The sequence below is a fragment of the Chelmon rostratus genome, chromosome 6 (genome assembly GCF_017976325.1).
Source record: "Chelmon rostratus isolate fCheRos1 chromosome 6, fCheRos1.pri, whole genome shotgun sequence".
In the NCBI taxonomy this organism is placed as follows: domain Eukaryota; kingdom Metazoa; phylum Chordata; class Actinopteri; order Chaetodontiformes; family Chaetodontidae; genus Chelmon; species Chelmon rostratus.
In genome coordinates this window covers 24,537,052-24,553,422 of record NC_055663.1, presented here as the reverse complement: position 1 = coordinate 24,553,422, position 16,371 = coordinate 24,537,052, and the positions used below count along the sequence as shown (strand labels likewise).

Here is a 16,371-nt window from a genome sequence, read left to right as displayed (position 1 = left end):
TCAAAACTGTGCTTAAGTGAGTACTACTGTACTGTAATGTGATCCAGATTTATTCAGGGATTATTTAGGGATTACATTAGCCAAAATTTTATGGCAGACAGAGACAACGATCTGGCCGGAACCTGTTTTCACATCTCAGTTCCGGGTAGGATTTGTTTTTTTGTAGCACACATTCTATGGCTGTTAAAGCACAGGCGCTTTAGCATATGTAGAGTTGTGTCTCGTCTGCTTCCTGTAGTCTTGTGTTTTAGCAGCCTTTTTGGTAAGTGGTTTTAAGATTCGGTTCAACATTTGTCAGCGCGATATTTCTGTTAACTTCTGACCTTTACAACGTGTTTATTAAAGTAAACTTAAGTAGGTTCAGCTCACTTAGCCTGACAGTCAGGCTTACTCACGTTCTAGAATACCCTTTGGTAAAAATTACCTGCTTAAATCAATGAATAATTTGTTAAAGGATCTGTGAACATGGCACTAAAATACAACTAATACCTCTGTCAAGACCTCAATCATTACAACGTTTTGTTAGACCTTAATACTGCACATTATGTCACAGAATAGTAAATAATAACGGAGTTATGAGAAAAAGCAACGACACCTAATTTTTGGCAAGATTAGAAATGTTATATACATGTTACTTATTCATAGTGTTTTGCGAAAGGTACATTTATACTATCTGATCCACCAATCCTGTGTTTATTTTTAAATGTCAGGATAAGCGCAAATTAACTGTAGTTGCAATATGTATGTGCAAAATCAAGCAAAAAATTTTAATCATCAGTAATTGATGTTAAAAGAAACTAAGAAACAAGCAAGACAAATAGCAAACTACATCAAAGCACATGCAGTGGAATAGAGCTGCAAAGGTTAATTGATTAGTTGTCACCTATTAAATTGATCATCAACTATTTTGATAATCAATGAATCGGTTTGAGGATTTTTTTAAGAAAAAAAGTGTAAGCATAGAATACTACAAATACTGAAGGCACTTACAGAAGATGTACAATTATTTGCACAGTTCTCTCAATTTTTGGATGCCACTGCAGTCCTTGTCACTGACGTAGAAGGGGAAGACAGACGTGCTGCCTCTACACATGATGATGGTTCTGGGCAAGAAATTCAATTAAATAGAAGAAAAGGCTATACATTTGTGGGTTGTCATCAGTTATTGTGGGTAAAGAGTCCCATATTTTTGCTGGAAACCCATATTTTTATAAATATGATGTGTGATAGGGTCAGCATGAGTGATCAGTCTTGCTCTCTTCCTCCTCTCTCTCCATGCAGATGTGATGTGATGTCAGATAAGCGTCAGCGTGCCAGAGTCCAGGGCTCCTGGGCCAAACAACTGCCAAAACACTCCGGACCAGCAGGTAACTTTAGGGGCGATGTATACTGTTATATGTGACTTCCTGTGCCTGCTCCTCACTGAAAGAGTTCAGGTTTATATTTATTTCCTTATTTATGGCCCGGATGTTGGTGTAAACATTTTGCTTGTGTCTGGCTGAAACACATGCACTTACATAAAACATTTTCTTAGTTCTATTAACCTGCCTCATATGTTGCAAACAGCTTCTTATTTTTGTTTTTTACCAGGTGCAGTTCAAAACAACCAACGGCCCAAAAGTGTTAATCCAGCCCCTGTTTCTTGGGGATTTGGGTCACAGAAAACACTCCAAACTACATTTGAGTTTCATCAGCCCACCAAGGTAGACCGTAAACATAAAAAATAAGCCAGCATTGAATATTGGGCTGAATCACTTGGTATTTTACAGCTTGTTAGAATGTTTTAAAAGGAAGTGCTTAGTCTTTCTCTGTTCTTCATTGCAGTCAGTTAGACATGTTCCACCGGAGAAGGTGATTGAGTAAGTTGCACATTTCTGTCTTCACTGGATAGATATTACATCTGTTTTATATTTGTTTCTGTCTCTTATCTCTGTTTTGGCTTGTTGTTTGCTACCCATTGGTGGGCTAACATACATGATTTTTTCTCTGAACAGGCAGGCAGGTGATTATGAGATCAGCCATGGACTTTCAGGAGTGTCCAGGTGAGTACTACAGTGTAATTGAGAGGAAATCCTCATTCAGTGAGAAGATGAAAAAAGTTAAGCCTAATGGAAAAGAGGGGAATAGCAGTGATGTGTTTTTCAGTCTAAAATCCACTAGATGGCAGTCATCCCACAAGCAGTAGCGTATATATCTCCTACCCCACTTATGTTACCCACAAGTACTCATGGAAGTGAGCCATATGTTTAAAAGACACTGAATACGTAGTAATGTGCTGTACTTGTAGCATATTGGATGGACAGAATGTTTATCTTTACTTTCAAGGCATTGAGCTGACGTTTTCATTGAGACTAAAATACCTAGAGCCACCAACATTACAGACAGCCAATAGAGAGAAAGGGAACAGATAAAAAGATTAAATTCCAATTCACATCTTCGGTGGCCATATTCTCTGCCAAAGTGCCCTTGAGCAAGGGAGAAACACCCAATTTCTCTACAAAAGGCACATTGCTCTGTTGCTAGTGTTTAAGTCTTAACAGTATAAAGGTACATCCCACAACTGACCTTATATCATGTGCACCATTTACGCATCAAAGCACAGTAAAAGGGGTCCAACATGCACGCTTCTGAAGCCGGATTGGTGGGGCTATGTCCAACCATTTCTGTAACTGTCTCAAACCGACAATCCAACCACAACACCCACTTCACACTGTGATTGGCCAGCTGTGCAGTGGTGAGAAAAGAGTCACGATTTGAGCTTCTCTCTCAAGCTCTCCTTTTTCATTTATTAGACAACTATTCAGGACACTTTTCACATGGACAACTGAGTGCATGAAACACTATGAATGTCCTCAGTGGGAGGACTGTCTGAAAACTTGCAATGTAATCCCCATACTTAAGTGATATTGTGTCCCGCCCCTCTCTATGACGGCCAGCTTGTCACTCCACCTTCCAGCTTAGCCATTTGGGACAACTACAAACACTTTTGATATTCAATATGGTTGGACAACATGTCTCACAAGCTAATTCTGGTCGAGCATGAACCGACTCTTAACACCGGCAACTTGCCAAATTGTTTTAGCTGGTTGTTTTGTCAGTTTAATCAAAACACTGTTGTAGGTAAAGAACCAACTATGATGCTTTACTGAAAGGGGATTTGAATCCAGCAGTTGTGAAGGTTAATGTCATGCACGCAAACCACTGTATTCTCGACTATCCTCTTTTTAAAATTTGTTTTGGGAAATTTGATGCCTTCAAGAGAGAGTTGATAGTGTAGAGGTTAGAGGAAGAGGTTCATGTGCAGACTTAGGGTTTTTGAGCCTGTACGGACACTAAATACATGAGCCACATACTGTATGTATGCACCTTCCTTTTTTGGGTGCTTAATCTGTGTGTGTGTGTGTGTGCGTGTGTGTGTGCGTGTGTGTGTGTGCTTCCTTCCACCTGTCCAGACTGCGGCTGCTACCTGGGTTTCTTCCCTCAGAGGAGGCTGACTGGATGTTCAGTAAGCTGTTAGCGGAGCTTCCCTGGTCCCAGAAGACCAACTACAGACAGGGTGGGTACCAGGGGCTTAACAGAATAAGCAGTATGGAAGGGGTGAAATGTGAGCTTGTGACGCAGACTGGAGCGTGAAAAGGGTTTCCCTACTGCACTTGATTGGGTGTTGGGTACATGTCTGCTCTAGCTTCATTACAGTGCAGTGTTGAACATTTTCATTTTTGAGACATTTCTTTGTGGCAGATAAATATAAGAAGGTATTTAGGGAGAGCACACCTTTACTAAGGCTGCAAAATCCTCTAAATTTCTTATTTTAACAGAATAAGTCGAGACATTTTCAGTGTGCATCTGGATTTGCAAACTGAAAGGTAATTGTTTGATACATATGCCAGATTTTTTTTCATTCAAGTTTATATAATATAGCTTGAGAAGATTGCAAAATTAGCAAAAGGCAAGTATTGCAGCCACTCTCTACTCACACGTGCAGACGTTGTGCAAAGGCTCCACAAAACAAAAACAGTTGGTATTTTCCTTTAAAAGGAGAGAATAACTCACACATTGTACCCAGACTATACACAGAGAGCCTGTTGAGCTGCAGCCAGACTTTGCCTCAGACTCAGCCTTTCTCTCAGCTGGCTCTTGTCCATCTTGTGTGTTGTTCTGCAATAGCCCCACAGCAGACAAACAGCATAATAAAGATAAGTGACCAAGATGATTTCTAAACACAAGCCACAGCAGCAAGTTGAGTAATCTCAATCCATCACTCCTCAGACTTTGTCAACAAAGTCCACTTGGTGTTTGGGTTAAAGAGGAAGTAGTGGAAAAACCATGTTAACCCTTCACCGGTCACCTCTCTTACACCCTCTGTCATTTCTCCTGTCTTGTTTTAAAACCCTCTTTACTCAGTTTTTTCCAACCATTGCTCAGGGCTCTAAATTGGATCCTGAGTGGGTTATGGTTTTGTTAATCTTTTCCCTCTGATAGCATCTTTTTAAAGAAAGAGTAAGGCTTTTGAAAGTTGATAAATAACTACACGTATTTATAAGTATTAGCTCTAGAGTCCCTGAATAATTCAGCACTATAAAAAGCGACGGCTGCTTGAACAGTTTGTTTTGGTTTCACCGTGTTCTCGTACCAGTGGGCCGGCCAAAATACACTAATGACAGAGAATTGGTTCTTGGAAGAGATGTGGTTGTTCCCAGAGAAGGAGAGGCGTACAAGACCAACAGTGGGAGACAGACAGAGAGAAACTGGATTAAGATGTTGACCTTAGCTTACGTTACCTTCGGACAGAAATAGATTCTGGTGACGTCACAGATGATCATTGTTCATTTGTGTTAATGCAGGAGAGGAATACATTAAGAACAAAACTGTGTCAGCTTTCTGCCCTACTTATCATTGTCATTTAGGCAGCTATGAAAACAGACTGGATCTATTCTCTTCAGAAGTAAAAAATTCCACGACCCAATTACTGATGCAATTTAGAGATGACTGTGAGCTTTTCTTCTGTCATGCACACTGTCCACAGACGCTGTTCTCCTTATTCCTGCAGGAGTTGAGTGTTTGATGCTGAAAAGATATGTTTGTGATGGCGTATCATGTCAGTGGGCTGCAACATGTGGGACCACCAGTATGACCACTTCTTATATCATCAGTAAAGTAATTATCAGCCCTGATGCTGGGTATGAAACCTCAATACTTTGTGATCACTGACTGAGATGTGTCTGTAGCATGGAAAGTGACAAGCATCAAACATTGTTTTTTAACACTTGGTCAGACTTTGACTGATTTAAATCAGGATTTTTTAAATGTTTTATTTAGGCAGCAGTGATGTCAAAACTTTGAGAACAAAATCAAGAAAAACAATTTTTGTCAACAACCTTTTTTTTAATCGGTGAACACCAACTGCGACTATGTCAACGTGCAATATTTTCGTGAAAAAATGACTCAAATATATTTATAAAGAATAAAAACCTGAGCAAGATCTCACTTTGATTTTGTATGAAATGTTATGGCTGTTTTTTTAAATGCAGCTATTTTGTTTTGTATTCTGCTGGCACAGTGAGCACAGTCAGGTGCAGCAACACAATAACTTAATAACATCAGCTATTTTACAGAAAGCAAGACATGTCTCTTCCAGGTTGTGGTACTCTTACCAGCTATTTCAGGGCCACATTGCTTCCTTTCTGATAAAGCAATGCATTTGTTTTTTTTTCCTCACCCTCATTGTAACGGAAATGTCACCTTTCTTTTTCCCAAGCCCTTTTCATTTTTAACTTTACATCAGACCACGAGACCAGACACTTGAACTCTGTAAAGCTGCTTTCTTAATAATGTAACCTTTGTTTTTCTTCAGCTAATGATACAGTGAAACCTTAATTGACCTAAGTTTGACCAAAATAACAAAATATATATTGCCTTTGGCTAGACTAGATTGACTGAAATGTTAAACTAATATGTCCACAGTCTTCAGTGACTAAAACTAAACTAGAATAGTTACTGATTTCTTTGACTAAGATAAGACTAAAATGCCCAGACTTTAAATCAACTAAAACTTGACTGAAAAAGCAGTATGAGGTTGACTAAATATGATTAAACAAACATTTGACACAAGAGTAAGACTACATAAAAAATAGCTGACAAAATGAACACGAGGCTTCAAAATGTCCTGACCATGGTCTCAATTGGTTTTTCTGAGGTAAAGGTCTATTTGTTCGTGTGTATTGTTGCAGGTGAGGCGTACGAGGAGCCCAGGTTGACTTGCTGGTATGGAGAGCTTCCCTATACGTACGCTCGCTCCACCATGGCTGCAAACACGCAGGTTAGATGAAAACATTAACCTCTTAAGAAAAACAAGCACTTTGCTCACACGTTATCCACATATTCATCCTTCATTAGATTCTGTTATTCTTTCTGTTTCTTAATTTCTCACCATGCTTTTTATTTTGTTTGGTTTTTGCTGTTGTTTTCAGTCTTTATCTTCTTACAGTATTTGTACTTTTCGCCGTGTTTCATTATTTTACTGTTGCGCTCTCTTTCCTCTTTTTCCCTCACAGTGGCATCCATTGCTGTTAACCCTTCGCGAAGCAGTGGAGCAGGTGAGCGGATGCAGCTTCAACTCGCTGCTGTGTAATCTGTATCGGGATGGCCATGACAGCATCGGCTGGCACAGCGACGATGAGGCCTCTTTGGGTGCCAAGCCCACCATCGCATCCCTCAGCCTGGGCGACACAAGAGTGTTCAGCCTCCGCAAGCAGCCTCCACCGGTGAGATGACGGACGAGCATGAAAACTAGTGATCCAAATACATACTTAGAAACAGCATAATAAATACAGTGTATACATACATACATACTTCTTCAGTATATTATGCCTCTGAACACTGAATGTCTTGCCATTTTCTTATATTTCTCTTCAGCTTTGTGGCAATATAGCCTTAGCTATGTTAATTTAGCAAAAGAAAAGCATGTTTCGTTACTTATTCCTTATTTTAACCTTAAACCCAACTCCCAGTATTCATTAAAGTGGTCTCATGAAGTATTAGATTTGGCCTCCTTAAACCTGCAGACACTCTATCTGACCTTTTGCTGTTTCTTATGAGTTAGTTTGGTAGTTAGACTTGGCTCACAGTCAAGGAGGCTATCTCCTGCTTCTTCAGCGCTCTGCTTAATAAAGCAGAACTGCTGTGCAAATCCTAATACAAAGACGTGACTGTGGGTAGTAGAGTGCAGATTAGCAACCAAGCTGAGGTGGTGAAAAAAATGGACAAAAAGGGAAGGCTTCAGTGAGGTATTGTTTTAAGTATTTCGAGGATTGTGTGGAATTGTTTCTGTTATTTCAAGTGTTAAAGTATACACTTCTTAGGAGGCAAGATCCATTAGCCGTGATGCAGATGAGTTGTATTGGCGTTAAGTCATGATTTGAAGGTAACTGAATGTGCCTTCAGCTTAGTTTGTGGCCTTTGTCTATTAATGTGTTTATTCATGTGGCAGGATATTGTACCAAATGTGTGTGTGTGTGTGTGTGTGTGTGTGTGTGTGTGTGTGTGTGTGTTATTAGATGATGATACATGGTGCTTTCTTCTCTTTATGTGTCTGTGTTAGGAGGAGAATGGTGACTACACTTATGTGGAGCGGATTCGGGTTCCTTTGAGTCACGGGACACTTCTGCTGATGGCAGGAGCCACACAAGACGACTGGCAGGTAGGCTCCACCAATCCAATGCAAGGGCCCATGCAACCAAAATGACCATTTATAAAAAACACTGCACGCAGGGACAGATCGGAATCAGCTGGAAATGAAAGACTGCTTTAAAAGTGGTATAAGATACTTGTTCTGTTTGTTTGCTTTTTTGGCTTATGGCTAACATATAAATCACATACTGTACTTTGTAGCAATACAATCTAGTACCTTAAACCACATGCTTAGAAACCAGCAGCTGTATTTTATCACCCAAAAACATAGAATAATGAAACTGAAATGTAAAGTGTCTGTTTAAGGGTATTTAAGGCCGAATATAATCATCTTTTTAATCTAAAATGAGGCTGCTACTTACTGCCAAAATGAAGGAAACTCTTCAGTTAACAGTGACAACAGCAGCAAATAACTCAGTCAGTTTGCTAAGTTGTTTAAAAGTTTGTACTCTCTGGTATTTGCCTAATTAAAAAAAAGAAACATAACAGAAATAGCTGTAAGACGCTAAACTGTCCTTAGCTATTATTTAAAGAGAAACCATGACACAAAGTTAACTCAGTTAACATCTGACATTTACAGTGAATAGACTTACCTCACCTGCTCTGCTCGTGTGTGTGCGCATGTGTGTTTGTGTGCATTTGTGAGTGTGTAATTGCTTCAGACTCAACACATGTGAGCGCATAGACCTGTGTTCAAGGCACTCGCGAGGATGAATGGATTGACAGCAGAGATTCAGGAGTGACGGCCAGGTTTATATGAGTGCATGAAAGAGTGCAAGTGTGTAGCTGGAATATTTTATATTACATTAGTTTGAATTTAATGATGACTAAATGTTTTTAGCCTTTGGAAAAGTAGATCATGTCTAAAATAGGTCATACTATTTAGTTGTACTTTTTTTTAATACTAGGAAAAAATGAAGCAGTTCTGCAGTAGAGGAACATTGTGAGCACCCAATATAAAAAAAAAAAAAAAAAAAACATTCAGCAAGAAAAAACAATACTGTGGCACCTACCCATGTTTTCGGGTTTATTTTAAATTATAAAATAATAAAGAATGACCAAAAATATATGAGGAGAAGTAGGAGATATGAATGATAGGAGACTGTTGTGCTGTGATGATAAACCAGATTGACAACAAACCGATTCAGCAGATTTTCAACGATGTCATCTGATCACGTATTGTTTAGTTATTGAATTCAGATTTCTTATACTGATTATTCTTCCCTGAAAATATAATAATAAAGTAGGGTTTTTTATTTGTACATTACTAAGTATAAGACAATTAAATAAGTGTGATCCAAAAAATGAAAGAGGCATTAAATGTTGAAACAATAATATAATTTATATGAATATAAAACAACAATGGCGCATAAAAGGAGCCTTGTGGAACTCCCCATGCTGTTTGTTCTTTTAACAATAAGCGTCAATGCAATAAACATTTTAGCTGAACATGAACATATGTTAAAATTGTATAATCACTGATGTGTGTTGTCACAAAATCCTTGCAATATTGTTGCTTATGTTGAAAAGATGGTGACTTTCGGTGGTGAGAAGGTTTGTGCTGTTAGTGTTGTGTTGTTGCCTTGGTTTTCTGATCATTTGGCACGGAAAATGGAATTTGTGTTTCCTGTCTTTTAATTAACGTGGGACATCAAATCCACTGTTTTTTTTACATCAATACTGCTGAAAAGACATAACAGTTTTGTCTTTTTTTGTATTTTATACACTGCTTTAGCATCATCTTGTGTTAAAACAGTCTGGCTGGTCACACTGAAAAGCGAAAGAAAATTAAAGAGAGAAAAAAGTATAGGAGATGGGGGGGGGAAAAAGAGGGACAAGTACAGAGACGGAGAAAGAAGTTTGATCTTAAAAGAAGGTCACAGGTGTTTTATGGTGACACCTCCCTGAGTAAAACAAAAGTTTTATCTCTCCTTTAAAGATCTTGCCAGAGAAAGAAGATCACACCATCCATTAATTCTCTCTGTGTCACCGCAGACCTACTTTGCCTAATAAAACCTCCTGGCTCAGTCAGAGAGATTTGGAAGTGCTAAATATTTAACTAAACCTGTCAATCCTGAATCCTGCTGAAGTACTTCATTTGTTTGAAAAAGGATACAGGGTTATTTCTGCCTGTTCCGGATTCTTTCTTTTGACACTGCTCTGGAAAGCAAACTTTTCACCTCCTTTTGAGATGTAGGTGAGGGAGGAGTGTGAGTGTAAGTGTTTGTGTAAGTGTGTGTGCAAGTGGAAAACAAGAAAGCAATATGTCCAGACATGAGTGAGTCGATCTCGATGGAGAAAACACTGTTCCAGGACACCTCTAAGCATTGCTGTCAAATGGTTGTTCTCGTATTTGTTTGTTTTCAACTCTCAGCTGCATGCCTGTATGAGTCTGCGGTTTTTACCAATAACAATAGCTTCCTTTTTCTTTTTACTTCTCTTTTATATATTCTCTCGTTGCTCTCAAAAACACTGTGATCGTCTTTTGAAAGAAAATCAGCGATGCAGCCTTTGTCAATAACGCCCCAAAGCCATGGAACACGGTATCTATAGATATCAGGAAACCAGCTATCTAAATAATTTTAAAAGAAAGCTGCAAACATATCTCTTCAATATAGCCTTTAACAAGCACTTTGGCTCACACTCATGCACTGCTGCACTTCTTTTAAAATGTATTTTCGTTCTGTGTAAATCTTATATTATGCATTGTCTTTTTTCTATTTTCGTCATTATTTTTATCTTATAAGCAAGTGGATTTTATTCTCCATCGTATTTTATCGTAACCTAAATTATCCCATTCCACCTTACCTACCTGGATTTTTTAATGTGTATTTGATGTCTTATGTCTAAAATCTATGTTAAAATCTATATATTTCAGTTTTTATCTTGAATAGGTTGATGAAAGACAGCCTGTACCTGCTGTCACATTCTAATCCTTGGATAATAATAATAATAATAATACATTTTATTTGTTAAAAGCGCCTTTCAGGACACTCAAGGACACTTTACATCAAACAACAATATGATAAAACACAATAAAATAAAATAAAATAAAATAAAGAAGTGATAAAACAAATTAGTGTAAAATCAGACTGACCAGTTGACCTCAAGTAGGATAAGCGATTCTAAACAGGTGTGTTTTGAGTGTGGATTTAAAACAGGAAAATGAATCAGTGTTTTTAATTTCGGGTGGTAATGAGTTCCAGAGCCGGGGAGCAGAGCATTCACCCGCTCTCATTGTGGTGAGACGGGCAGAGGGGACAGACAAGTTGATAGTAGAGGAGGATCTGAGGGCGCGAGAGGGGGTGTGGACGTAAGAAATGTTCATTTGACCACTATAGGACCAAAACCCAAGACATATTACAGATATTTACAGATACATTGTGAACATGTCAGCCTCATGTTTTTGGGAAGAAAAGTTAATGTCCAGGGTCGTTCTTCAGCCACAATCTCTGCCCAAGGCTCAAAGCCTCCTAACTTCATAGAAATCTTCCTGGATGAAAGACCGGCATTTAAGATATTTCACATGTAAATGTAAAGTATGTCTTTTCTCTCTCTGTCTCCACCAGCATCAAGTGGCTAAAGAGTACCATGACCGAGGCCCACGCATCAACCTGACCTTCAGAAATATCTACGCAGAGCCAGAGGGCCACAGGGCGGGGACCAAGCTGCGATTCACAGCCAAGCGGCCGTAAAGTCCCCTCAGAGGCAGGTACTTACAGTGAAGCCAAACAGGACAAGCAGTGTGTGAACGTTATCGTCTTTCTCAGTGAGGTTTGCAACCTCTCCAGCAGTTTGAAACAAGTCTAGAAAACATATCACTGAGTTACAGGCCACAGTGTGAATAACAGAGTTTTGTCTTCCAACTTCAACCAGAAGTTTAAACCTGTTGCATAAATGAACCATGATAACACCGCAGTCGTGACCACTGGTGATTATCAGATATCAGTGTTTTCAGAGAAGCGAAGCAGAAGAATGGGTGCTAATGAAGGCTTTAAGGCTTGATAAAATGTCAGCTCTCTGTATTAATTTGACTTCTGGGAGAGTACATCTCAGCAAACAGCACTGAGATGTCACTGGGCAAGGCACTCTAGTTGCGAACATTTAAAGTTTGCTTTGTTCTGGGGGTGGTACCAGGTAGCAATGTCAGACATGGCATAAACAGATGACATGTCCAAAGCAATATATTTTCCCTGGTGAGTCACTGAGATTGAAGTTCTTGTTTCTTTTTGTTTTACTTAGCCAAACATTTTGACCCACGTGACCTGTCATGAAAGGTGTCTTCATGAAAGAGCGTCCCTGTAAAGCGAGTCGCTGTTGATGTGGCTTTTGGTGAAATGTCTTAAAATGTAAATAATTCCTGCCTTGTTAACCTTGGGGAGCTTTTTGGAGAAAACATAGTTACTATAAAAGGGTAGGAATAAGTAAAGTGGCCACTTAGGTCCATTACAGCTCCATCAGGACTGGAATTAGTTAATCGTCCTGTTGAACAAGATAGGTCTGACCGTTCTCTAAAAGAAGTAGCTCAGGTTTCTTAAAACCTCTGATTCGTCATGAACTAGAATCAGCCAGAAAAGTTCATTTAATAAGTGCTGACACATTTGTTTGATGAATACTTGAAGACAAGGAAACAGGAAAGTACTGTACAGGCAACAGCAAACCATGCAAATTACCTGCATGTCCATTGCAATTGAATGATTTGTGATTGTCTAGACTTTGTTGTTGATCAACTGCGAAACAGCTTTTGTTTTCGTTTTATTTGAAATGACTGAAGGTACATTGAGTAAATATTAAGTGGTAAATCAGATGGTTAGAAACCTGAATTATCCCTTTCCACCTTACCTACCTGGATTTATCTGTCTGTTAAAATTAGCGCTAGCGAGCATCTAAATCTACAGAACAAAGTATTAAGATCAAACAATGCAGGCAAAGCATGTGCTATGGACAACATACAAACAAATCCAACAGATCAAACAAAAACAAGCTCTATTTTTTTTATAGAAAAATTACTTACTTTCCAACATGACACTTGCATTCAAAATGGTGTGAATTGAGGAAAGTATGTGTCTTCAGGGGACATTAGATGACTACTTTAACTGCCCACATGATGGGATATTCTGTTTATTTTGTAACACTAAAAAGAGGTTCAAGTGGTGTCCTTGACTGCTGTGGTTCTGAAATAAACTATTACTTCTCTGAATTCTATTGTTTCCTATGTTGCAAAAGGTTTTTTGTCTACTATGCATAACATACCTGATTTAATACAGAAATAGAAATTTAAAAACATATATTTTTTAGCAGGGATAGGTTTGGGCTCAACATTTTATATGGGATGGGCAAATACCATGTTGTAATGGGAAGTTTGTCATGAAAATAAACAGCATCTGTGCATAATGTTGGCAAAATAAAGGCAACATTGAAATGTTCTCTCCAGGATCTCTGAGACAAGAGACATTATGCAACCATTGTTGTGATTATACCCAAAGGTGTGATGAGGTTGCAGGAACAGACTAACATATAGACAAGGCAAAGAGTGAAGATCAGGTTGGCAGACATTACACAGGATCAATAGGAAATATAAAGCGTCACTGTCCACAGACACTCCGTCTTCTCATCTTCTGGGATAACTACAGCAAATAATTTCACAGACAGTGTAAGGATTAACTAATATGCCAGCAAAATGATTTTATTTGATTTCTACTCTTTTTGAAATGTTTGCACTCACTCACCAAGCCCTACCACACACACACACACACACACACACACCCTTCCTTAAAAGCCTCATGCATGATGTCATGGGTCATTTGAAGCATTAGCTGAAATTCAGTAAAGATAATTTATCAAGCATCTTGAGAAAGTATCCAGTTGTAGCTTTAAGTGAAGTCCCAGTAGGCATGACTGAAACACACAGACTAATAACAGTTTTGTTGCAGATTTAGTCAAGTGTCAAGACACTGAGCCCATTCCTGCGGGTGATTCCTGGTGATATGTTATTATATTTAGACATTAGCTCACTAGCCATGTAACATCAGCTTGCTGGTGCAAGTCCAATCATACCAAACACCCTCTATGTGGGCTATGAATAGTTGTTTTTGTCAGAGGGATTGCTGCAATCTGAGGATTCTTTAGAGAAAAACGATCTTGCGGTAAATACTCAAATGGGCCGGACTCAATTGTTCCTTCAGGACTGCTGGGAAATAGGAAAATTATTCCGATATTGAAGCTTCGTGTAACAGATAAGTATTACTGTCCCTCAGAAGAGAAGAGCTGGCTGGAACAAACTGTCACGAAATTCCGATAAAGTCAGCGTTCATGGGAGTTTTAACAGCCAAGACTGGCACCAAAAGCTTTACAAGAGCAAAGAAAGTCAAATGTTTTTAAAGACTGAAGATGAATCCATGATGATATAATCAGCTTGTCGCAGAATAAAGTATCACTCCTCTCAGTTAAGCATAGATTGATTTTAATGTACTGTAGCTGCCCTAATCTGAAACAAAGGTTTTAACTGGATATTACATTTGAAAAGGTTCAGGAGCGTCATCTTATTTTTGGGTCAAAAACCACCTTTCAGTCTGTCATTAAAGAGCAAGCTAACACCCTGACATAGCTTGATCACAACCCCCTCACGAATTTACAAAATGTATTCAAACCCAGACGCACGCATGGCTGTCACTCCCAAATTCATAGAACCACGGTTACATCCACATTCTTGCTGTAACGTTGACACCGGCTGCGTAACGGTTCTCGTTTCACTTGCATGACCCGAAGCGTATTTCTTACTTGTGACTGGCATGGACAGCTGCGACAGTCTCCACCTTCAGTGATGGCCAAGAAGGTGGTTCAGAGGTGTATTTGTTGATCAGCTATCTTAGCTTAGGAAAATAATTACTGTTGCAATGAACACTACACACTGCAACCAGGATAGATAGTTGAAAGTACCATAAAGTGATGACATATACAGTAAGAGTTGCAAACTCCAAAAACAGTATTTATGGTTACTCTATAAGTTGATGCCGCCATGGTGTTCAGTTCAAACTAAACATCACTTGACACTGACAAGACACTGTAAACTCACTGCAGCCTTTGCTTAACTCAATTTTCCATGTGTCTTTCCATTACTTTAGGAGTCACTGTGCCCCATTTGACTCTTGCCTTTCATGCCAGCATAACCTTTTTCCCCAAACTCTGTATATGTTGGAAAATAAGAATCATAAACCTGACAAGTATTGTCTTTTCTCGTCACAGTCCATTTCTACTGTGCAGCTCAGGCAACACGTGGCTGCAGAGTAGACTGCAGGATGTATTTTTGTGTATATACAAAAGGATTTGGGAAGTCATACTGTGTAATAGGTTCACCAGTCACCCTCTCTCCTTGCAAGACCCTCTGTGTGTGGGTGAAGGGAGTGCGTTAATGAGGAAGACCCACAGTGAGCGCAGCTGGTTGTGTAATAGGTCCTAGGCCTTTTGTTGGTGCAGTGCAGGTGAGAAATGCGCCACATGCTGTGCCCGGCTTTTACTGGCTCCTTGATGTTGGGCCTCCAGAGGCACAGATTGGGACATTTTGTACAGGAAGAGAACATCACACCACTGAACACGGTAGGTCTGGGCTGAATGTTTGATTTAGCTTTGGGATAGTGCCTTGTATTTAAAACATTGGTGCCAGTCTGTTTTGGAAATGCACTGTTGCAAATCTTGCACCTGCTCAACTACAAATTATTCTGGGAACTGTTCAAATTCATAACCATGATAATTATAGTCCAAACAGGACAAAACATCTACAGGTGGTTAAATTTGTAAAATAAGATAAGTTAAATATTCTACTGTACCCCTGCAGCACTGATTGGATTGTTTATTTTCTGTCAACAAAGCACAGAGACATATCAACTCTCCAGTGTCCCTCTGCTGAAATGGAAGGCCATCTGATTGGCTACAGATAATTCCTGGTTGGAAAAAAAATGCATTTGTGAATGAGCAACATTACAAACAGTTTGTAAATTTAGTTTCAACAGTCTGTATATAAACGTAACAACGTCCAAGTTTGTTTTGATAAAAATTACAAATACTCCTTAATATATTTATTTTTTTATTTTTAATACACCAATGTAAAACAAGAAATTGTTGTGCATGCATCAAAAATACATTTATGAGCCTTATTTTTTTTAAACGTGGATGTGTTTTAACTTACAACAATAATTATTTTTTTGTGCATTGAAAAATATTCATGTGGAGAGAGTAACGTTAGTAAAAATTCCAAAATACATTTGCGAATCCGTCTGGTGCACTCATTAATGCTTGATCTGACTCCATAGTTCAACAACTATATGTGAGAGCCGGCACCTTCCTAAAATTGTATTTTGAGCTACAAATAATTTTGTATTTTAAGCTAATTATCAAATTACAGCTGCAAAATGCTCACATACATTATGACTGATTTAAATGTTTATTCTGCCCATCTTTATTCCCACTACACATTCAGAAGTAGTGTGACGTGTCTTCCTGTAGCTCCTTCCCAGTTCTGCCTTGTTATCTTTGATGTGTTCCACTCTGCCTGAAAATGAACTTTCCATGTGACACAGTAGCTAGCGGACAAGCTGCCCGGCATTCCTGTGTTAGCCACTGTTTTCTCGTTCCGGATCCCGACACCTGTTGTCAGGAGCGGGAAACATTTGGAGTCATGGGAGC

At 38.9% G+C, this 16,371-nt stretch overlaps 1 protein-coding gene across 3 annotated transcripts; it reads left to right on the top strand.

The window, feature by feature from the left end:
* Positions 1-168: 168 nt before the first annotated feature.
* alkbh3 (alkB homolog 3, alpha-ketoglutarate dependent dioxygenase) lies at positions 169-12,883 on the top strand. 3 transcript variants are annotated; one of them, XM_041939372.1, is made up of 10 exons: positions 169-262; positions 1,282-1,367; positions 1,591-1,703; positions 1,825-1,859; positions 1,995-2,042; positions 3,453-3,556; positions 6,231-6,319; positions 6,555-6,764; positions 7,601-7,699; positions 11,259-12,883. In XM_041939372.1, exons 2-10 carry the CDS (start codon positions 1,292-1,294, stop codon positions 11,382-11,384), a joined length of 900 nt encoding a protein of 299 aa, XP_041795306.1. In that variant the 5' UTR covers positions 169-262; positions 1,282-1,291; the 3' UTR covers positions 11,385-12,883. The 3 variants fall into 3 exon arrangements, with proteins under 3 accessions (XP_041795306.1, XP_041795308.1, XP_041795307.1); XM_041939374.1 differs by lacking the exon at positions 169-262 and adding an exon at positions 1,075-1,167; XM_041939373.1 differs by lacking the exon at positions 169-262 and adding an exon at positions 1,101-1,171.
* The last annotated feature ends 3,488 nt before the right edge of the window (positions 12,884-16,371 follow it).